This window comes from Oncorhynchus mykiss, chromosome 2 (assembly GCF_013265735.2).
Source record: "Oncorhynchus mykiss isolate Arlee chromosome 2, USDA_OmykA_1.1, whole genome shotgun sequence".
Classification (NCBI taxonomy): Eukaryota; Metazoa; Chordata; class Actinopteri; order Salmoniformes; family Salmonidae; genus Oncorhynchus; species Oncorhynchus mykiss.
Genome location: NC_048566.1, coordinates 44,836,217 through 44,861,219, shown reverse-complemented (window position 1 = coordinate 44,861,219; position 25,003 = coordinate 44,836,217). Strand labels below are relative to the sequence as shown.

Below are 25,003 nucleotides of genomic sequence, written 5' to 3'. Positions count from 1 at the left end.
ATTTTCTTGGAACCAGTTATTGGTACCATTTGAATGGAAACACTGTGAAGTTTGTGGAAATGTGAAAGGAATGTAGGATAATATATCACATTAGATCTGGTAAAATATAATACAAAGAAAAAAACAACCGTTTTTTGTATTATCATCTTTTAAATGCAAAAGAAAGGGCAAATATATATTATTCCAGCCCAAGTGCCATTTAAATATGGGCCTCTAGATGGCAGCAATGTATGTGCAAAGTTTTAGACCGATCCAATGAACCATTGCATTTCTGTTCAAAATTTGTATCAAGACTGCCCAAATGTGCCTAATTTGTTTACTCTTAGGGCTGAGATCCCGCTAACGGGAATGATATGACAACAGCCAGTGAAAGTGCAGGGCGCCAAATTCAAAACAACAGTAATCTCATAATTAAAATTAATAATTAAAAACTTTTTATGTTTTTGTTGAAATGTTGCGTGCTGGATGCTAACGCTAATGCTAACGCTAAATGCTACGCTAGCTAGCTACTTTTACACAAATTATTGTTTTCCTATGGTTGAGAAGCATATTTTGAAAATCTGAGATGACAGTGTTGTTTACAAAAGGCTAAGCTTGCGAGATGGCATATTTATTTCATTTCATTTGCGATTTTCATGAATAGTTAACGTTGCGTTATGGTAATGAGCTTGAGGCTGTAGTCACGATACCGGATCCGGGTTTGGGAGATCAGAGAGGTTAAGGTATTATAGGTATAAAAAACACCTGTCCACAACCTCAAACAGTCACACTCCAAACTCCACTATGGCCAAGACTAAAGAGCTGTCAAAGGACACCAGAAACAAAATTGTAGACCTGCACCAGGTTGGGAAGACTGAATCTGCAATAGGTAGGCAGCTTGGTTTGAAGAAATCAACTGTGGTAGCAATTATTAGGAAATGGAAGACATACAAGACCACTGATAACCTCCCTCGATCTGGGACTCCACGCAAGATCTCACCCCGTGGGGTCAAAATGATCACAAGAACGGTGAGCAAAAATCCTAGAACCACACGGGGGGACCTAGCGAATGACCTGCAGAGAGCTGGGACCAAAGTAACAAAGCCTAACATCAGTAACACACTACGCCGCCAGGGACTCAATTCCTGCAGTGCCAGACGTGTCCCCCTGCTTAAGCCAGTACATGTCCAGGCCCGTCTGAAGTTTGCTAGAGAGCATTTGGATGATCCAGAAGAAGATTGGGAGCATGTCATATGATCAGATGAAATCAAAATATAACTTTTTGGTAAAAACTCAACTCGTCGTGTTTGCAGGACAAAGAATGCTGAGTTACATCCAAAGAACACCATACCTGGGGGTGAAGCATGAGGGTGGAAACATCATGGGGCTGTTTTTCTGCAAAGGGACCAGGACGACTGATCCGTGTAAGGGAAAGAATGAATTGGGCCATGTATCGTGAGATTTTGAGTGAAAACCTCCTTCCATCAGCAAGGGCATTGAAGATGAAACGTGGCTGGGTCTTTCAGCATGACAATGATCCCAAACACACCGCCCGGTCAACGAAGGAGTGGCTTCGTAAGAAGCATTTTAAGGTCCTGGAGTGGCCTAGACAGTCTCCAGATCTCAACCCCATAGAAAATCTTTGGAGGGAGTTGAAAGTCTGTGTTGCCCAGCAACAGCCCCAAAACATCACTGCTCTAGAGGAGATCTGCATGTAGGAATGGGCCAAAATACCAGCAACAGTGTGTGAAAACCTTGTGAAGACTTAGAGAAAATGTTTGACCTATGTCATTGCCAACAAAGGGTATATAACAAAGTATTGAGATAAACTTTTGTTATTGACCAAATACATATTTTCCACCATAATTTGCAAATAAATTCATAAAAAATCCTACAATGTGATTTTCTGGATTTTTTTTCTCATTTTGTCTGTCATAGTTGAAGTGTACCTATGGTGAAAATTATAGGCCTCTCTCATCTTTTTAAGTGGGGGAACTTGCACAATTGGTGGCTGACTAAATACTTGTTTGCCCCACTGTATGTCTATGTACTGGGAAATGTTCTTGTTGCTTACAACCTCATGTTAATCGCATTAGCCTACATTAGTGTAACCGTCCCGCAGGGGACCCACCAATCCTGAGGAAGTATAAGGAAAGTTACAAAATAAATATAGTAGGCCTTCTCAATAGAAAGTTGATGTGATCCTCCTCTTTTTAATAGAGACCATCACTCTGTTTTCTCTTGCAATTGCATAGCCTATAGAAATGTTGAGCAACATGAGCTCATGGGCGCTCAGATTCCAAGAACACAGGATGAGATGTTACTATCCTTTGTGCAAGCACTTCCAAGAGTTAATGAACAGTGAGCCTGGTGAAATTTGGGGAGCGCATCATCAGTAGTGTACCTTTGGTTCCTAGGGTGTTTCGGCCTTTCACACTATACACCCTCCCCAAAGGCGGCCAGCGACAGGGTGATCAATCCTACGCTTGCGTCCCATTCCCAATTAGTCATAGGAGTTGCCTTGTTGATGATAGCCAACATCCCATGGGTCTATGCATGGCAGGGGCATCCTCCTCCCTGAGTCAAGCATTGTTGACCGCATACCTCCTGGCCCTCTCTCTTCGGGGCCCAGCTGGGGTCTTTCCTCTTCATCCAGAGCCACTGACTGCTGCCTTCTGCCGCCTCCGATATAGCTTTGATTGCCGAACGCTGGCTCTGGCCCTTAATTCCAAGGTCTCTAAGCAGTCTGGTTGTAGATGTTGCCACAAAACCTCTGCAGCCCACCTCCACTGGTCGGACTTCTGTGTTCCAGCCATGATGCCGTGCTTCGGCAGCTAGATCGGCATAGCGCAGATGCTTTCGCTCATAAGCCTCATCTACTGAGTCCTCCCAGGGTACTGTGAGCTCAATGATGAAGACCTTCTTGAGTGAACGGGACCAGAGCACCATGTCAGGTCTTAGGGTGGTGGTTGCGATCTCCGGAGGAAACACAAGTTGCCGGCCAATGTCAGCTAGCATTTTCCAGTCGCGGGCCAAGCGCAGCTGGTCTCGCTCTAATGGTGTCGAGCCGCGCTTCGGTGGTTTAGCCCCTTCGCGGACAAAGTTTGTCCGTAAGGGATGTGATGCTGCTGGGGGTGGTAGGGAGTTGGTGGCAGCTCGCTTGTCCTCCAGGGCGGACGCAAGGTTTTTAAGGACTTGGTTGTGACGCCAAGTGTAGCGTCCTTGAGTGAGGCTTGTTTTACACCCTGTGAGAATGTGCCTGAGGTTGGCTGGCATGGAACAGAGGGCACAGTCCGGATCTTCACCATACCATTGGTGAAGATTAACTGGTGTTGGAAGGACTTCATATGTTGCTCTGATGGAGAAGCTCAACCGCCTCGCTTCCATGGCCCACAGATCCTTCCAGCTTATCTTCCTCTTCTCCACACTGTCCCATCGAGTCCACTGTCCCTGTTTGGAAAGAGAGACTGCCTTGGCCCACCTTGCAGCCTCCTCCTGATGGCGTACTTCCTGCACTACCATCTTCCGCCGCTCTGGTGCAGTGGCCTTACTCCAAGCAGCACGGCTAGTTAGCCCAAGGCCTCCTCTCCCTTGCTGAACATGACCCACAATGTCAGCATGTCTGAGGGCTGCTGTTGCCTCCTGGACTGCTTTTCCTGGCCTCCATTTGCGCCCAGTTGCCAAGGTCGGCGCGTTGTTGCTCACCACTGGGTCTCGAGATTCATTCAGTGTCATCTGGAGCCTGGTTTTTGAACACTTGAATTCCTCTGTTAGACTGGTGAGGGGCAGCTTGAGGACACCATCTCCATAGAGGCCTATGGTGGTAAGGCATCGTGGAACTCCGAGCCACTTCTTTAAGTAGCCTGTGACTCCTCTTTCCATCTTCTCCACTGTTGAGATTGGAACCTCATACACTGCTAAGGGCCACAACACCCGGGGTAGGAGACCAAACTGCAGACACCAGGCCTTTAACTTTCCAGGTAGCTGGGTGTTGTCGATGGACTGTAGGCTACTACTGATGTCTTTGCACAGCTGTTGCACCTGGTCTTTGTCCTTCAGGCTTGCATCATACCACCTTCCAAGGCTTTTTACCGGCTGCTCAGACACTGTTGGGATTTGGTCATCTCCGATGAAGAATTTCAGGTCAGAGAGTACTCCCTTCACAATCGAGATGCTGCGTGACTTGGATGGTTTAATCTTCATATGGGCCCAGCTGATGTTCTCCTCGAGTTTTCTGAGCAGTCTCCTGGTGCATGGGACAGTGGTGGTCAATGTTGTAATGTCGTCCATGTAGGCTCTGAGTGGAGGGAGGCGGAAACCAGAGTCGACTCGCTGTCCACCAGCAACCCATTTTGAGGATCTGATGATAACCTCCATTGCCATTATGAATGCCAACGGAGAAATGGTACATCCCGCCATTATACCTACATTCAGGCACTGCCATGAGGTGGTGAACTCTGAGGTGGTAAAGCAGAACTGCAGATCCTGGAAGTACGACTTCACCAGGGTTGTGATGGTGTCCGGTATGTGGAAAAATCTGAAGGCAGACCACAGGAGTTCATGGTGCACAGAGCCAAATGCATTGGCGAGGTCAAGAAAGACTACATGGAGGTCCCTTTTTTCCACCTTGGCCATTTGGATCTGGTGCCAGATCATGCTGGAATGTTCCAAGCAGCCAGAGAACCCTGATATTCCTGCCTTCTGTACAGATGTATCGACGTACGCATTCCTTTGCAGGTACTCGGCCATCCTCTGGGCAATGGCCCTAAAGAAGATTTTACCCTCGACATTCAGTAAGGAGATTGGGCGGAATTGGCTGATGTTCACTGCATCCTTCTCCTTAGGGATCAGGACCCCGCCTGCCCTACGCCACACTTTGGGTATTATCTTATTTTTCCAAGCTGTTCTCATAAGCCTCCAGAGGAACCTCAGGACGTCTGGTGCGTTCTTATACACTTTGTACGGGACTCCATTTGGCCCCGGGGCTGATGCTGTTCTTGCCCGTCAAACTGTGTTTTCCACCTCTTTCCATGTCGGAGGGCTGGTCTCAATATGATGTTCCGGGGGTTCAATGGGTGGGATATCTGATGGGATGGCCAGATGTTCATGTCGCTTTGAGTCAAAGTTTGTTGTTCTCAGGTGCTCCTCTAGGTCTTTCTTTGTTGTTTTTAGAGCTCCACTTTTTTCCTTCGTGAAGAGACTTTTAAGGAACTTGAAGGGATCTTTATAGAATCGAGTTCTAGTTTGTTCTTTCTTCCTTCTGGGTTTCCGTAGGTTCTCTGCTCTGCGGAGGGATGCCAACCGGGTTTTGATATCAGCCTGAAGTGCCTCTATGCCCTCCTTTTCCACTTCCGAGGCCTTCTTCCACTGTTTCTTAAGCTGTCGCCTTTCTTGAACGAGGCGCTTGATTTCTTGTTGCCTCCTGGAAACTGGTGGGGTTGGAACCTTTCTCCCGCCTTTTGCCTCTTCCACTCCAAATCTTTCTGTCCCGTACTCATAGATAATGTCCCCCATCCTCTCCAACTTCTTCTCCACTGTGCCTCGAAGTTTCTCGAGGGTCAAGGTAAGGTCAGTATTCACTGTTTCCCACAACTTCTTGTCACTGGCGCCAGGCCACTTCACATACGGCCTGTGCCCTGGTAGTCTCCTCTCGACTGCAGGTCTGGGAGGCTCGGTGAGTTCCACTCCTGTTGTTGGTTCCACCTCAGTTGTTACTTCGGTGCTTGAGTTTACGTCCTCCATGACAGTGGTGCTGATGCACTGCAAACTATGGTTTGCGTCCAGTTGCTGTGCTTCATTCGACTGATTTGATCGCTTTCGCAGAAAGTAATCAATGCGAGGCCTCTGTCTCTCTTTACCCAAACACCCCTTCTTCCCCTGGTGGATCCTCAACCCATGGTGTGATGTAACTTTCCTCCAACCACAGACACATACCTGCATCTGTTTGTGGCCCGCTGTTGCAGCAGAACTTGTGACAGTTGCTGTGGTGTTCTCTTGTGCTGTGCTCTCATTACTCGTCGTTTCCGGTCCAGTCGTTACCATGTTGTCAGCCGATGAGTCATCTTCCGCCCCCGCTCTCGCAGACTCTAGGGGTATTCTCGTATGTTGACTTTCTGTAGCTAAAAGCGGGTGTTTCCAACATACTGCGAAGCATGGGAAACTACAGAAATGGGAAGCTACCCCATGACTGTCCCAGTGGGGTCTATTCCCTCCTGTCAGCCGTCTCTCCGTGCCGCCACAAAGACTTTCCCCTGTTGTCAGCTGATCTTTCTCAGCAGTCACTGGACAAGTCCAGATATTCAGATTCCAAGAACACAGGATGAGATGTTACTATCCTTTGTGCAAGCACTTCCAAGAGTTAATGAACAGTGAGCCTGGTGAAATTTGGGGAGCGCATCATCAGTAGTGTACCTTTGGTTCCTAGGGTGTTTCGGCCTTTCACACTATACACCCTCCCCAAAGGCGGCCAGCGACAGGGTGATCAATCCTACGCTTGCGTCCCATTCCCAATTAGTCATAGGAGTTGCCTTGTTGATGATAGCCAACATCCCATGGGTCTATGCATGGCAGGGGCATCCTCCTCCCTGAGTCAAGCATTGTTGACCGCATACCTCCTGGCCCTCTCACTTCGGGGCCCAGCTGGGGTCTTTCCTCTTCATCCAGAGCCACTGACTGCTGCCTTCTGCCGCCTCCGATATAGCTTTGATTGCCGAACGCTGGCTCTGGCCCTTAATTCCAAGGTCTCTAAGCAGTCTGGTTGTAGATGTTGCCACAAAACCTCTGCAGCCCACCTCCACTGGTCGGACTTCTGTGTTCCAGCCATGATGCCGTGCTTCGGCAGCTAGATCGGCATAGCGCAGATGCTTTCGCTCATAAGCCTCATCTACTGAGTCCTCCCAGGGTACTGTGAGCTCAATGATGAAGACCTTCTTGAGTGAACGGGACCAGAGCACCATGTCAGGTCTTAGGGTGGTGGTTGCGATCTCCGGAGGAAACACAAGTTGCCGGCCAATGTCAGCTAGCATTTTCCAGTCGCGGGCCAAGCGCAGCTGGTCTCGCTCTAATGGTGTCGAGCCGCGCTTCGGTGGTTTAGCCCCTTCGCGGACAATTCATGTTCATGTTGTATTTGATTATATTTTCGCCACTGTCACTTGGAATTTGACTGCCTTCCATGACTCGTGACTGCCGGTGTGGTGGTAATACAGTCACCGCAACAGCCCTAACAGCCCTGCAACACTGTCTTCAGAAAGTATTCACACCGCCTTTACTTTTCCTAATTTTGTTGTATTACAGCCTGAATTAAAAAATGATTAAATTGAGATTTTGTATGACTGATTTGTTTACACACAATACGCCATAATGTCAAAGTGGAATTTTGTTTGTAGAACAGTTTAGAAGGAACCTGCAAGTAAACATTTATTTTGACGATGCATACCATTTGTATACCGTCAATGTTGACTAGTACAACTTGATTAACTTGATTATCTGGCCTATTTGACTTGTGGCATTGCTGTGAGGGAGGTGTCCATTTGTGTGTGGGGGTGTGCGTGGGTGGTTGTGTGTGTGGGTGCTCTCTGCTTCCACGGATATTTGAAAGATCCATTCGATTTACCAATACTTTCATCATGGATTAGATGCAAAGTATAGCTACAGCTTTCGAATACCAGTGTTGTCCTGAATACAGCTGCTGGTATCGACACAGCTCTGTCTTCTGTGGCTAAAGCCGTCTGGACTGGTTGATGCCGAGTGGGAAGAATTATTTTGAAAGTGATTGTCTGCCGTGAATCATCATAATCCATACACAGGTAAGAGTGTACAGTTAAAATGCCAAGATAGCTACACCTGCAAACGTTATTGTCTCAACTGTATCAAAAGGTTGTTTTCATTGCTAGTTATTGTTAGCTATATACCTAGATAGATAGCTAGCTAGACAGTTGCATACAGGTAATGTTATGGCTTGCTTCGTCCGGCAACAAGCCATCTTTTACAGATGGATTATTGGGTTATAGATTTCGAGGTAATTTTCTTGCATGTCCAACTATCTGGCTAGCTAGATGAATAACATTTACATCTAGCCAGCAAGTAATTATGTAGCTAAATGTTTCCTAAATCTTGCTAGCTACCTTGTAGTGTCTGCATTGCCATTGTTGGCTGGAAACAGGTTAAGTGTGTATAGGTCATTTTAGTACAGCTGTAGCAGTCAACAGGCTATAGGAAAATAATTAATTCATGTTTTAACCTATTTTTCTAGAATTGATCTTCCAGCATTAACCTGCCAACAGTACAAGGAGATGATTGAGAGTGAACAAGCAACACTTCAGGTATTTTCTTTGTACTTTGAGCTTTTTGCTTGAACTTGGGGATCAATTCATGTTATTGCTGGTATGCAAGGTTTTACTGTATTGCTTTCCTTCTTTACAGCTTCAATTGTCTGGAGCCTGGTGGTGTTGTGGCCAAGGAGCTTTCACTCAGATGTATCCAGGTTTCAGTTGCTGTGCAATGTTGACGTCCTTCCTCCCAGAGATGCGAAACAACCCAGCAAACATATATTTTAGAGAAGATCAGGACTTTTTAAATAAAATGCCATGGATATTACATGGTAGGACAGAAATACAGCATGCTCTCAGGATAGATTCCTTTGTTCATATCATAACATGACCTGAACCAATGATACTCAAAGGACATTATGAAATAGGCCTAGGTCTAGTTAGTGTTTTTACCTTTACGCGTTTGTGTGTTAAGTTTTTCCTAAGGCTACTACCTTTAGCAATATAAGTTAATAAAGTATTTTCTTGTTGACATATATATATATATATATATATATATATATATATATATATATATATATATATATATATATATTATATATATAATATATAACACTTTATTTTGTTAAGCACTTCCTCATGCTTTAGCACATGGCCACTGTCATGTGTTCCCATGTGAATTCTTTAAGATATGAGTGGGTCTACAATGCTAAATGGGCATAAGCAAAAAGCAGCACTGTAGCTGTTCAATCTGAATGTTTATCTTTATTATATAACAATAGGCCATTTAAAACTGTTAATGGTTTGCCTAATGGTGTAAGTTAGTGAGATAATGTTCAGAGAATCCATTTTGGCAATTTGGTAAAAGTATTCCTTTTCTAAATGTATGTTTTCCAGAAATGTGTAATAAATCAATTGTGAAAATCACAGCAAAATGTTTGAATGCCCTTTTATCCTAAATGGGATTATGAATGTATGAACTTTTAAAGCAGCTTTACTTCCCCATGTTCCCTCCAACTACAGTGTATGATCTACAATTTAGAAGCTCTGAGTCTGTACTTTTATCCAATGTAAAAAACACCATTTCAAATTTTGGAACTTAAGACTGAAAAGAGATGGTGGGTCACATATTTGGTTAATTGATCGCTGGCTCGACAAGTGGAAGGGGTAGCTAATTTATTTGTTTGCTCATCTATCACTGATCAGAGACATTTAGCATGCAATAATGTAGCCTGAATCAAGTATATTATATATCTATTGATAGAGCCTAGGCTATTTTCCTATCATCCCAATGAAACAAAACATCCTGTCTCGCACGCAAATTCCTAACTTTATTCTGTAATCCATAGGTTGCATTATCAAAGCACATCTCAACTATGCATGTCAAAATACTGCTATAAAACATTTTTTAAACAAAGTTGGTGCACGTTAAGATACCTTGATATTTAAACAATTTCCTCTCTTCTCTTTTTCTCCCCGTTATTCATGAGATGATCTCCCATCTGTATAGTTATCAACTTGATTGTGCCAAATAGGAGATATTTTGTCGTTCATCGGAGGTTATATAGTAAGCTTAGCAACTTTGCTCATTTGACTTTTGCTTGACTGCCGTTACAAAGTTTGAATAATTCAACATGGTGTTACTCATGGTGTGCTCTGTGCATCCTGAGTGCGTTCTGTGTTGAGATAGCCTAACTGCTGAAATGCGCTGAAATAATAAATGGCCTGTTTCTCAATTCTCAACAATGTCACTGGCAATCAAAACTAGTCTGTCATTACCGAATATCAGTTTCACTTGCTGTGAAATCTTGACATAGTGGCGCAGCAATCATTTTATTTTGGGGGGACCCTGGCATAGTGACCATACTTCGGTTTAAAATGCTTTAAATGGGCACTTCCAGTTTTTGCGGTATTTCCGGGACTCTCAGGATAAATATGAATTATTCCCAGTATTGAAACTTGATAGATTTTTGGGAAAATATTAATCCCTGCTTATGCATCCCTATTATGCATTAGTCATATACACTAAGTGTACAAAACATTAAGAACACCGGCTCTTTCCATGACATAGACAGATAAGGTGAATGCAGGGGAAAGCAATGATCCCTTATTGATGTCACTTGTTAAATCCACTCCATCAGTGTAGCTGAAGGGGACAAGACAGGTTAAAGAAGGATTTTTAAGCCTTGAGATGATTGAGACATGGATTGTGTATGTGTGCCATTCAGAGGATGACTAGGCAAGTGCTTTTGAACGGGGTATTAGGTGCCAGACGCACCGGTTTGTGTCAAGGCCGTCATTGAAAATAAGAATTTGTTCTTAAAACTGACTTGCCTAGTTAAATAAAGGTACAAAAAAAAAAAAAAAATACTGCAATGCTGATGGGTTTTTCTGAATTTTTTGGTGGGGGGCTCCCGAGTGGCACAGCGGTCTAAGGCACTGCATCTCAGTGATAGAGGCGTCACTACAGACCATTGTTCAATTCCAGTCTGTATCACAACTAGCCGTGATTGGTCGTCCCATAAGGTGGCACACAATTGGCCTAGCTTTGTCTGGGTTTGGCCAGGGTAGGCCGACATCGTAAATAATAATTTGTTCTTAACTAACTTGCCTAGTTAAATTCATGCTCCACAGTTTCCCATAGGTATCAACAATGGTCCACAACCTGAAGGACATCCAGCCAACTTGACAACTGTGGGAAGAATTGGCTTCAACATGGGCCAGCATCCCAATGGAACACTTTTGACACCATGTAAAGTCCATTCCCTGAATTGAGATTGTTCTGAGAACACTCAGTGTATGGTTGTGATGTCACCCTGATTCTGACACTATTCTGACTGGAGAGGAGCCATAAGCTCAACATGGATCTCTTTTACATTATGGAAATGAAAGGAGTGTGTGTGAGTGTGTTTGTGTTCGTTAACCATGCCGAGGTTGGCATAGCAGTACCTTTGTAGTGTGATTGATGGGTGCCTGTACATTCTGACCCTGTTGCACACACACACACACACACACACAGAAACAAATTCTACCCTTGGGTTTGTATGACATCCTCTCTGTCCAATCTCCCCGGCCTTGTTGTTTAAGGAACGCAATAGAAAATGTTTAAAATATTTAGCAAAAAAGTATTAAAATTAAATTCTTATTTGACATGTCCTCCCTGATTCAGACCCTCTTCTTCCGTTTGATGACTACTGAACAAGATCTCTGCTTCCTCCCCTTTCAGGTGACGTCATAGTCTACATCAATGACATCTGTTGCCTGGGCACAACGCACGCCGACGTGGTCAAACTCTTTCAGTCCGTGCCCATCGGCCAGAGCGTCACCCTGGTCCTCTGCCGGGGATACCCCCTACCATTTGACCCTGAGGACTCTATTGGGGCGTCCACCAGTGCCTCCCTGACCCCCATGGGTCTGGAACACCGAACCCTGGTGATGAATGGGCGCAGTAGCTATGACCCTTACCTGGAGTACCTCTCCCTGAGCTCCCAGCTCCCTCCCCAGGCTCTAACACAGCCAGGGGCACCCCACCTTGATGGGTCCTCACTACCTCCCACCACCGTCCGGTCTGCACAGGCCATGACACCGCACGACGACAACATCTCCATGGCATCGTCGGGGGCGACAGGGATTGCCGGGGGCGTGATCCAGGGGGCAGAGCTGCTGACCGTAACCATTGTGAAGGGGGCAGAGGGGTTCGGATTCACCATCGCCGACAGCTCCACTGGGCAGTGTGTCAAACAGGTGGGGTGTTACTCTCGTGCTACTCTCGTGTGGTGTTACTTTTTTGGGGTGTTACTCTCGTTACTCTCAGTATGTTGTAAATGTAGCCTTGTGTATTCTATTGATCTCTCTGTCCGCCCATCTGTCCTTTCATCAGTCTGCCTGTCTGTCTGTCATCACTCCTACTTTTCCATCCTCATACTTGACTATGTTCTGTGTTGTACAGGTGTTGGAGCCGGGTGTACAGGGCGGAGTGGGTCTGAGTGAAGGAGACCTAATCCTGGAGGTGAACCAGCAGGGTGTTGTGGGGGCAGGACATGGACGTGTGGTGGAGCTGCTCAAAGAGTGTTCTGTCGGAGCCGAGGCCACGCTACTCATACAGAGAGGAGGAGGGGCAGGTAAGTCGCTTTGTCTCTTGAATAGCCTTTCTCTGACTGTCTATATTACCCTTTTCACCAGGGGCGCAACTTTGGTTTTAGAAGTGGAGGGGACATATATATACATACAGTACCAGTCAAAACATTTGGACACACCTACTCATTCCAGGGTTTTTCTTAATTTTTTACTATTTTCTACATTGTTGAATAATAGTGAAGATATCAAAACTATGAAATAACATATGGAATCATGTAGTAACCAAAAAAGTGTTAAGTTTAAGGTTACATTCAAACAGCTCTCCTGTGAAATACTGACCTACAACGTACGCCTAGTTTCCTGAAACAGGTCACATTTGTGAAATTTCTTTCCTTCTTAATGCGTTTGAGGCAATCGTCCATATTATGGCAAGAACGGCTCAAATAAGCAAAGATAAACGACAGTCCATCATTACTTTAAGACATGAAGGTCAGTCAATCTGGAGAATTTCAAGAACTTTTAACGTTTCTTCAAGTTGAAGGACAAAGGAAACCGCACACTGCTCTTGATAGTATCACTGATATTTAATAAGCTTACGTATCGGCCTCACGGCCTTCCTGGGAGCTTTTGTGAATAAAACATAAATAAATGAAATTTGCACCCTTATGTAGACCTAGCCCCACCCACATCCGTTCCACACATCGAATGGGGTTGGAGGCAAAGGAAAAACAAATAAGTGTTACCAAATTTAACAATATGCATTTCATAAATATTACAAAAGTGTATAAATAAGGCGTAAAACCACAATGAGGACATAGCAAGTTTTCATTAGTTATTGGGTACATCGTACGAAAAAAAGATAAATCTTAAATAGGCACATAATTCATGTTCAAATTCAGAACATAACATATACATAGGCATTTCATCATTAAGTCCTTTAGAAAATGATGTCTGGAGGGTGAAAATCCAAAAACGTTCTCTTTTACTCAGAGTATTATTGATATCCCCTCCCCTGTCTGATATCTTAACTTTCTCCATGCCACAAAATCTAAAAGGTAGAAATGTTATGCTTCAGGTCATTGAAATGTACTGCGACTGGATAATCCCTGTCGTTTCTCCTGATTTAACTTGTATGTTCACTAATTCTCTGTTTGAGAGAACGAGAGGTTTTACCAACATAGCAGAGCCCACAAGGACATTTAATCATGTAAATAACATGGGTGGTGGAACACCTAATAATTTAATTTATTTGGAACTGTTTTCCTGTGTGTGGATGGCAGAAATATTCACACTTCATCATATTGTTGCACTGTGCACATCCTCTGCATGAATAGCTACCATTTGGTAGAGAGCGTAAAAGGGCCTGGATGATTTTATTTTGTGGCTGGCTGTTGGCATGAACCAACTTATCGCATAAATTGCGATCTCTCCTATACACAATAAGTGGTGGATTTTTATATTCAGCCGGCAAAGCTGGGTCCGATAATAAAATATGCCAGTGTTTCTTATCCACACCTCCCACTTTTCGCGAGTTCAAAGTATACGTAGTTGTGAACATTACGGAGTGTTCTTTAGCTTTAGCGGGTCTTTTTTGTAACAGCTCATCTCGGGTTTTTTCCAATGCCAATTAAAAGCTTCATCCACACATTGTGACGAATAGCCTCTTCTTGGAAACCTAATGCGCATCTCCACTGCTTTTTCTAGATAATCCTCTGTGGAGTGGCATACTGTGTATATATATATATACAGTATATACACTGCTCAAAAATATATATATACATCAACCTTCATGTTAATAACAGCTGCTGCAGCTGCCGTCATTGTCACACTACTGCAACACAATTGATGCTTGATCAGAAAATGTGATCAGAGGCTCTGTATGGAGGGCGTGATGCAATTGCGGAGCCTCGGGAAACAAGCAGACACCAAATTCAGCGCAATACCGAAAGACTGATAAGGAGCAAGATAGATACCATTCTGTATACTTCTGGCCCTTCTTAAGACGCTGTGTTAACTAACCTCCAGGTTAGTTTCAAAGCAATACAACTCTCATTCTGTGGCCTCCAACTGCTCTTAAATGCAAGTAAAACTAAATGCATGCTCTTCATCCGATCGCTGCCCGCACCTGCCCATCCGTCCAGCATCCCTACTCTGGACGGTTCTGACTTAGAATATGTGGACAACTACAAATACCTAGGTGTCTGGTTAGACTGTAAACTCTCCTTCCAGACTCACATTAAGCGTCTCCAATCCAAAATTAAATCTAGAATCGGCTTCCTATTTCACAACAAAGCATCCTTCTCTCATGCTGCCAAACATACCCTCGTAAAACTGACCATCCTACCGATCCTCGACTTCGGTGATGTAATTTACAAAATAGCCTCCAACACTCTACTCAACAAATTGGATGCAGTCTATCACAGTGCCATCCGTGTTGTCACCAAAGCTCCATATACTACCCACCATTGCGACCTGTACTCTCTCGTTGGCTGGCCCTCGCTTCATACTTGTCGCCAAACCCACTGACTCCAGGTCATCTACAAGTCTCTGCTAGGTAAAGCCCTGCCTTATGTCAGCTCACTGGTCACCATAGCAGCACAAACCCGTAGCAAGCGCTCCAGCAGGTATATCTCACTAGTCACCCCCAAAGTCAATTCCCCCATTGGCCGCCTTTCCTTTCAGTTCTCTGCTGCCAATGACTGGAACGAACTACAAAAATCACTGAAATTGGAGACTCATATCTCCCTCACTAGCTTTAAGCACCAGCTGTCAGAGCAGCTCACAGATCACTGCACCTGTACATAGCCCGTCTGTAAATAGCCCATCCAACTACCTCATCCCCATACTGTATTCATTTATTTATCTTGCTCTTTTGCACCCCAGTATCTCCACTTGCACATTCATCTTCACTACAGTGTTTAATTGGTATATTGTAATTACTTCGCCACCACGGCCTATTTATTGCCTTACCTCCCTTGTCTTACCTCATTTGCACACACTGTATATAGAATTTTTCTACTCTATTATTGATTGTATGTTTGTTAATTAAATGTGTAACTCTGTGTTGTTGTATGTGTCAAATTGCTTTGCTTTATCTTGGCCAGGTCGCAGTTGTAACTGAGAACTTGTTCTCAACTGGCCTACCTGGTTAAATAAAGGTGAAATAAATAAATAAAAATACAATTTTCACATTCTTTCTCACATTGTCCTTTCCATCACAGGTCCACAAACTATGGTGGATGCATAAACTCTAGGTGTACATTTAAGGGCCAGCCGTACTCCCCTGTTCTGAACCAACTGTAATTTTCAGAGGTCTCTCTTTGAGGCACCTGACCACACGACTGAACAGTAGTCCAGATGCGACAAAACTAGAGCCTGTAGAACCTGCCTTGTTGATAGTGTTAAAAAGGCACATCAACGCATTATTAGGGCAGACTTCTCCCCATCTTAGCTACTGTTGTGTCAACATGTTTTGACCATGACAGTTTACAATCCAGGGTTACTCCAAGCAGTTTAGTTTAGTTCACCTCAACTTGCTCAATTTTCACATATTTTTTTACAAGATGTAGTTAAGGTTAATGGTTTAATGAATGAATTTTCCCAATTGCAATGCTTTTCGTTTTTGGATTATCTGGATTATGATGGAGAGGCTTCCATTAAAGAACACCCCCTGTGTTCTGTTAGACAGCTAACACTTCACCCACAATATAGCAGAGGGTGTAAAGCCATAACATATATTTTTTCCATCAGCAGACCATGATCGATAATGTCAAAAACTGCACTGAAGTCTAACAAAACAGCTCCCATCTTTTTATCATCAATTTATCTCAGCCAATCATCAGTCATTTGTGTAAGTGCCATGCTTGTTGTCTGTCCTTCCCTATAAGTGTGCTGAAAGTCTGTTGTCAATTTGTTGACAGTAAAATATCATTGTATCTAGTCAAAAGGTTTACTAAGGGTTGGGGACAGGCTGATTGGTTGGCTATTTGAGCCAGTAAAAGGGGCTTAACTATTCTTGGGAAGCGGAATTACTTTTGCTTCCCACCAGGCACTTTCTAGCAGGCTTAGATTGAAGATATGGAAAATAGGAGGGGCAATATCGTTCACTATTATCCTCATTCATTTTCCTTCCAAGTTGTCAGATGCCGGTGGATTGTCATTAGTGTTAGACAACAATAATATTTTCACTTCTTCCACACTCACTTTACGGAATTCAAAAATGACATTCAATTCAGAATTTGATCAGTTTAATTCTTAACTTCTTAACTCATAAACATGCTTTTTGAAAGATAGCTTGTCATCAATCCAGATACAGGCAATCCAGATACCGCACTGTAGCACTCACGTCGGTAGCCATGAATGGCTTTGAAAGGCTGGTCATGCACACATCAACAGCATCACCCCGGAAACCCTAGACCAAATCAAATGTATTCATATAGCCCTTCGTACATCAGCTGATATCTCAAAGTGCTGTTCAGAAACCCAGACTAAAACCTAGGAAGAAACCGAGAGAGGAACCAGGCTATGAGGGGTGGCCAGTCCTCTTCTAGCTGTGCCGAATGGAGATTATAACAGAACAGACCCACTCCAATTCTCATACCACCCTAACATATTCACAGATGATGCAATCTCAATCACACTCCAACCTGGTCTTTCCCAGCTGAACAAAAGGAACACCTATGTGAGAATGCTGTTCATTGACGACAGCTCAGCGTTCAACACCACAGTGCCCACGAACCTCATCACTAAACACTAAACACCTCTCTCTGCAACTGGATCATGGACTTCCTGACGGGCCACCCCCAGGTGGTAAAGGTAGGCAACAGCACATATGCCACGCTGATCCTCAACACGGGGGCCCCTCGGTGGTGCATACTCCCTGTTCATCCATAACTCCAACACCAAGCACGACTCCAACACCATCATTAAGTGGTAGTCCTGATCACCAACAGCGATGAGACAGCCTATAGGGAGGAGGTCAGAGACATGGCAGTATGATGCCAGGACAACAACTTCTCCCTCAATGTGAGCAAGACAAAGGAGATGATCGTGGATTACAGGAAAAGGAGGGCTCAACACACCCACATTCATATTGACGGGGCTGTAGTGGAGCGGGTCGAGAGTTTCAGTTCCTTGGTGTTCACATCACCAACAAACTATTATGGTCCAAACACACCAATAAAGTAATAAAGTGGGCACGACAATGCCTTTCCCCCCTCAGGAGACTGAAAAGATTTGGCATGGGTCCATACTGACCGGTTGCAACACCGCCTGGTATGGCAACTGCTCGGTATCTGACCGTAAGGCGCTACAGAGGATAGTGCTTACAGCCCAGTACATCACTGGAGCCAAGCTTCCTGCCATCCAGGACCTATATACTAGGAGGTGTCAGAGGAAGGCCCAAGAAATGGTGAAAGACTCCAGTCACCCAAGTCATAGACTGTTCTCTCCGCTTCCACACGGCAAGTGGATCCGGAGCGCCAAGTCTTGATCCAAAAGCAATGAGACTCCTGAACAACTATCAACAGCTAATAATTAACTTGACTAACCTGTACCCCTGCACATTGACTCAGTATCAGTACTCCCTGTATATAGCCTCATTATTGTTATTTTATTGTGTTACTTTTTATTTTTTTAAATTACTTTATTTTTTATTTGTAAATATTATTTGAACACTATTTCTTGAACTGCATTATTGGTCAAGGGCTTGTAAAATAAGCATTCCACGGTTTTGTATTTGGCGCATGTGCCAAATACAATTTGATTCGATTTCATTTAGTATTCAGTATTGTTTCTACAGACCTGTGTAGGCCTATGTATTGACCAGCTGCAACATATAGCAACTCTTAGTCCACACTCCCTTTCGCTCTTTTTTTTGTTCTCCATTTTCCCTCTTTATAATTTCCTGTACGATTGGTCACTTGCGAGGAAAGTTAATTGCACATGTTTGACATGTGCTCTACGCTCATTCTCTAAAAGTTTTTCCGGTTGCAGGGGTCAAATTTAGCGTTGCTAGTTAACTTAGGCTGCCTGTACCAGCCGACCTGTAGAACAACTCTCTCTCACACACACACACACACACACACACACACACACACACACACACACACACACAGAGAGAGGCACACAGACACACATACAGACTTGAGCCACACACACACACAACCACACACATACAGTGGTTCCTCCTTTAAAAGCTGCATCATACTGCAGCACACCTTGCGTGCTGCCGCAGCATTCTGTGGCATGTCATTTAATTATCAGCCATTTGTCCTGTTACTGCAAATTATTGCTAATTTGACCACCAGAGGTCATCTTTGAGAAGGATTTGATAGTATTCCGTATTGGCATTACCAGAGAATTTAAAACCTTTTTTGTAATAACATAGTATATGGGATTGATTTTAAGAAATTTGGCTTATTTAATTTGATACATTTTATGCTGTTTCCATTCAGAGGAAAACAAAAAAGGAAACCCTCAGGCTTTCTGTTAGGATGTAATGGAAAATATGGCGCTGTACAAGGTGACGGTCGGGAGAAGGCTACAGGATTGGAGGATTCTAAATTGTTTGCCTTCATTAGACAAATTTGTTCCAATATTTCGTTAAATCAGTGATATTTATTTCCATAGTAATTTATTATGGATCCACAACTAAAACAACATCTGCATTTCGAAAGAGTATTTTTATCATTATTTTATTAACGAAATGTGTTTATTTGTTTATTAGCCCACTGTAAGTCTACAATACATACAGTAGTAAACATGGGAAAGTGCCTCTTCCTTACATAAGGGAGAGCAGGCCATGTCTGAACTACAGAAAGTGGGGGAATTCGGGAGACCGGGGTTCAAATCCCCATTGGGGAGGAAGGAGTAGGCTGTCCTTGTAAATAAGAATTTGTTCTTAACGGATTCCATTTGTGTTATGTCATAGTTGCGAGGTCTTCACTATTATTATAAAACGTAGAAAATATAGAAACATTCTGGAATGAGTAGGTGTGTCAACTTTTTACTGGTACTTGCTGGAACGAACATATGGTGCTGTACAACATGACGGTCGGCAGTAGAGTACTGGGCTATTTAGCTAAAGAATCCCTGCAGGGCACGAGGAAGGAGTAGGCTGTCCTTGTCAGTAATAATTTGTTTTTAAACTGACTTGCCTAGTTAAATAAAGGTTACACTAAGTGCATAACATTTCTGTACCCTAATTTTCTAATTCTTGTCTAACCAATACTCAAATGGCGATTAAGTGAAAATAAAATCTCATTGCCTCAGAGCAGCACGAAACGTTTCTAGTGTAGGCTTTTGCTTCTAACCTTTACATGATCTTTAAATAAATAAGACCTACACCATTTTAACAATACATCTACAAATATTTTTTTTTATGATGTGACTGTCCGCCAATAATTACATTTAGAGAATTGAGGACTCTATATGAACATCTAAGGGGCATTTTCCATTAGGATCTGTGAGAATATCTGAGAATATCTAAGGGGCTTTTGTATAATTCTAAATGAATTAATAATAATCGCTTTGTTTAAAAAGTAATGATATTTTGGAGATTTTGTTTTAATTTAACCTCGAGTGAATGAGAAAAAGGTCATTCTTGAACATGGGGTGAGACATTCTCACTCATTTGTAAATAAAGTTTGTTATTTAGAATTATTTATTTCTGGAGAAACCTAACTTGATCATTTAGCAGATATCACTTGCTTATATTTCAGTCAACACATATCTTAAGAATATCATGGAATATTTGAACATTTTCATTTCTCCATGCTTGTCTCAGAGCAGCGAGAAACGGTGCTGAAATAGATATCCACAGCGGGACGGCTATGTATTCTGTGCCCACTCGTGGTTTCTCTTCGGTTACATATCCTTGGAATAGCAGAACAGCATAACGGTCCGGGCGGCCCTTGCTGTGCCTGGTGAGCAGTTGGTCAAGTTCTGTTGTCAGAAGAGGAATGGAAATGTCAGTGTGAACCGAAGACCTGACGAACCCGCCACGTATGTTGACTCTGCCTGTAGGAGGTGGAGTTCCAGAGCTCACAGGTGTGTCTGGCATTGATACTGACTCCATCTCCTTCCTCGCCCTTTCAACATGTGAGTGAGTCAATGATTCCAATGATTTGTCTGACAAACAAAGAACTTTGCATCCTGCAAGTCCAGGCATGGATCTAAGCTGGTAAGACATTCAATAACGCCATCTTCACAGACTAATCAACCGTCGCCCTTGAGCAATTTGCTCAAAATTGCTAAAGAAAAAAAGGAAGAAGATCAAGAAAATTAACGAAAGTATAAAGATGTTGATGAAGAAATGCTGTTTTGAGTTGGAAATGTAACACTTTAGATTACTTAACCATGTGTAGGTAGATAAGTGTGTTGGTAGATGTGGAAAGATACAAATGATTTGTTGCAAGTTGGAGGGGGGGTTCACACCTTGCTCGGCTATTAGACAATTCTTTAGTAAAGGTTGAATAGCCTATTGTTCAGCTAATAGCTCATCTTGCTACGCTTGTGAAAACAAATAATACTTTTTCTCCTTTCCACATGTTAAAGATTCCAATTGATAAAGTTTGGCATCAACTGAAAACATTAATCAGTAACTCTGCCAAGCCGACAGGCAAAGATGAACTGGTCAAGGCCATCAATATGTTTTGGCTAGAGAAATTGACAATACAACAATGCAACAAATACATTGATCATCTCAGCAAGGTTTTATCTGTGGTCGTGGAGCTGGGTGGAAGTGCGACTAAAATGTAGTTAATATAAATATCCGCATTTGAATGTCTTTTTTCTCGTTATTTTATTTAATTAACGAAAGCATAAAGATGTTGATGAAGAAATACTGTATTGCTGTTTTGAGTTAGAAATGTAACACTTTAGAGTACTTAAGCATCGAATACATTGCAAGTTGAGGGATTTCCACAACAGTAGCCTGGTTATAAAAAGTATTTTGTCCTGCTAATAGGAAACATTTGCATGACGGACTACACATTCCGCACTTGTCTTCACTATTATTCTACAATGCAGAAAATAGTACAAATATAGAAAAATCCTGGAATTAGTCAGTGTGTCCAAACTTTTGACTGGTGTTTTTTATGGTGTTTTTATTTCATGAAAAATGAAAAACCCTCTGGGTTTCTGTTAGGATGGCATGGAAAACATGGCACTGTACAATGGGCTATTTAGCCAAAGAAACCCTGTGTCGTGCGGATGAGAGACCGGGATTCAAATCCCGGACGGGGAAAAAGGAGTAGGCTTGTCTCAGAGTCCCCACGCTTGTCTCAGAGCAGCGCAAAACGGTGCTAAAATAGTTTTAGTTTTTTGCTTCTAACTTCAATTGATAAAGTGTTTTTAGCTACAATCGGCCCAACCCCAATTAATACATTTGGGCATAGTCGATAGCATGCTGAACATTGGGCTAAAATGTAGAGAGTTCGAAACCTGCTCACTGCTTGTTTCATTACATTATTATGCCAGTCTCAGAGCAAATAGCCTGGATTGTTACTCCCATCTCGTTCCTCGCTCTATTCCATGCGTCATTCAGCACACTTGTGGGCGTAAAGGCAGGATGTACTGTATATTCTGTAAATATGAATTACAAATCAGCCTTTACTTAAATCATGTTTCTAGTCTATTGCATAGTTACAATGTGTAATCATTGATGTCCCAGGAGCAGGAATGGTAAACACTGTTGAAGTTTATAATTGTAGTACATACATGCAGACACAGCATAAATCAAAAAATTGAATTTGATACACCTGGTATTGGATATGACTGAATTGTTTTTGCTAAATAGCGATTTTTGTAAATTAACTTTATGACAAAAAAAATATGCACAATCGATTGTCTCTACATTAACTAACATATTCCTCTCAATTGTACATGTTTTGCTTGCCTCGTTATGCCGTTATAACTACTTACATTTGATTCCCCCGTAATGTTTTGTCAGCCATCTTTGCTGAAGAAAGTCACCAGGGACAGGTGGCTCGGGTCATATTCGTCATTGGAACCACTCAATACGATTGGTCATATAAAAACCTTGGGACCCAAATGCATAATGAGTGCTCTAACTCCCATTTGTGGTGGTCTGGAGCAATGAAGCCGTGAACCTGGGTACCTCCCGCGGTGTAAGCTCGCAACTTTTAAAGGAGGAACCACTGTACACACAAACACACACTCAACCAGGCTTCCATGCTTGTCTCTGTGATGGACAGGCACAGAGGATTGTGGGATGGACATAATGTCACAGCTGCTGTCTGTTAGCCATGGCGTGAGGAAAAAGGAAAAAGCCAAAAATGGGCAGCACTCCAAGTGACAAGTTTCAAGGCACAGAGTTAATTTATTTACAACTTAGTTTGTTTATTTATACTCACAAATGTGTGTTTTTTATTACAGCTAGCTGTTCCTGATACACATGTAAGTCTCTACCCCCAGATCTAGCTAACACTCAATCATTGCTCGTAGACACACACAGATGCACACACACACTCACTCAAACGCACACGCACCCGCACACACAAAAAAACACATAAACACAAATTCTAAAAATAACATTTAGGATTACGAATGAATCTTCATCATTATTGGTACTTTTGTTAATGATTCGAGTCTAAGCCAATAAGATCTGCACATCTCTATCTACGGGGTTTTATGTCATGTTTATTTTCAGTGTTTAATATTTCAGTGTGCAATTGTCTATACCCAATTGTCTATACCCTCATATACCCTAATTCTATCTAGTGTACATGTGACAAACTCACTACAAACTCACTTCTCACCATGCACTAGATCTAACAGTCTCACGTCAGAATTATACGTTCATCCATGTTAGTAAACTAATATTTCGAAGTGTTTAAGGTTACGTTTAGGCATTAACTCCAAATTAAGGTTAGGGTTAAGTTTAGGTATTGACTCTGAAACAGAATTAGGGTGCTTAAGGTAAGGGTTAAGGTTTGGGATAGGCTTAAAACAAAAATAACTTTCTAATATTGGATTTGAACTTGCAACCTATGAGTCAGAGGCAGATGCTTAGCCCATCCACCATCCCCATCCAGCTAGCAAAACTGAAACCTACTTGAACGCAACAGTCCTCACTGTTCCCCCTAGTGCCGGTTTCCACTTCATCTCCTGACATCCTCAGACATGGATGGACATTGAATAGTATAGTATCACTGGTGTGATTGATGGGTGCCTTTACACTCTGACCCTGCTGCGCACACACACACACACACACACACACACACACACACACACACACACACACACACACACACACACACATCCCCTATCCCACCCGTTGTCCCCCCTACATCACACAGCTCAGGGCAATGTCCCTAAAGAGAATATCAGCCTGACACACCAAACGCACACACTTACACAAACACACACACAGATGTATACCGAATGCCTCGGGGTAACTGGCTGCAGGGTAAAAGACAGACAGGGCTCGGAATTACTCACAATAGGCGTCAGACTGTCCGTGTGTGTGTGTGTGTGTGTGTGTGTGTGTGTGTGTATATGTGTGTGTGTGTATATGTGTTCCTTTGTTTGACTACCCCAGTGTTGGCATGTCACCAGTGTCCACTGAGCTCCGATCATGTTCACATCTACGTCCCCTGACAGTCTGTTTAGCATCAAGCCAACTGGAGACCACAGACAGCCTCCTTCACCAATGAGGATGCATATCACACTGCCATGGGAGGGGCAGGAGGGCCCAGGACTCAGCAGGCTAGTCTGTGAGGTTCCACTGCCATGTCGCACTGACCACAGACTTGAAATAGTAGCTGTATGGGGGGAGAACTTGTTTAGGAGCCAATACTGACTGCAGCTATTCATTAGCATTGTGTAGGTGTCCTCACCTCTAACGCGCATGATAAAATGCCGGTAGATCACAATACTGAGCTCGGTTTCAGATGTAAAATTCTGGCTAGGTCCAAGATTTAGCGTCTTTATTCTTGCATGTTGACACCCAATGTTCTTAAGACAATCAAATTATAGTAATAATCTAAATTATAAAATGTGTTGTTTGGATCCTGGATGCTGATTAGTTGATATGCAGGTGGGACAACAAATAATCCCATAATAGTTTTTTAAAATTGTATAACTGCCTTAATTTTGCCGGACCCCAGGAAGAGTAGCTGCTGCCTTGGCTATTGGGTATCCATAATAAATACAAAATACAAATGCCAACCCCTAGAAGCACTGAGCTAGGCTGAAATACTTGCATTTTGCAGCTGCCTTACTCAAGACTGCAAAAAAGAGACCATGTTTGTATGCGGCTTTATTAACTCAATGATTTTTTTTTTACATTGTTTGCCAACTGATATGTGACTTGTATTAATGTCAAAATAACACGCAAAACAGGCTAAATATATACATACAGTACTGTTCAAAAGTTTGGGGTCACTTAGAAATGTCCTTGTTTTTGAAAGAAAAACAAAAAAATATGTCCATTAGAATAACATCAAATTAATCTGAAAAACAGTGTAGACATTGTTAATGTTGTAAATGACTATTGTAGCTGGAAACGGATGATTTTTAGTGGAATATCCACATAGGTGTACAGAGGCCCATTATCAGCAACCATCACTCCTGTGTTCCAATGGCACGTTGTGTTAGCTAATCCAAGTTTATCATTTTAAAAGGCTAATTGATCCTTAGAAAACCCTTTTGCAATT

General features: G+C 42.9%; 1 protein-coding gene across 7 annotated transcripts in view; it reads left to right on the top strand.

Moving 5' to 3' along the window:
- Window positions 1-25,003, top strand: part of LOC110501618 (membrane-associated guanylate kinase, WW and PDZ domain-containing protein 2) — a 315,743-nt gene that overhangs the window by 211,921 nt on the left and 78,819 nt on the right. For all 7 annotated transcript variants that reach the window (XM_036949610.1, XM_036949600.1, XM_036949632.1 and 4 more), the window contains exons 10-11: window positions 11,473-11,990; window positions 12,196-12,367. In XM_036949610.1, the coding sequence (XP_036805505.1) occupies window positions 11,473-11,990; window positions 12,196-12,367 (690 nt within the window). The remainder of the gene's footprint in view (window positions 1-11,472; window positions 11,991-12,195; window positions 12,368-25,003) is intronic.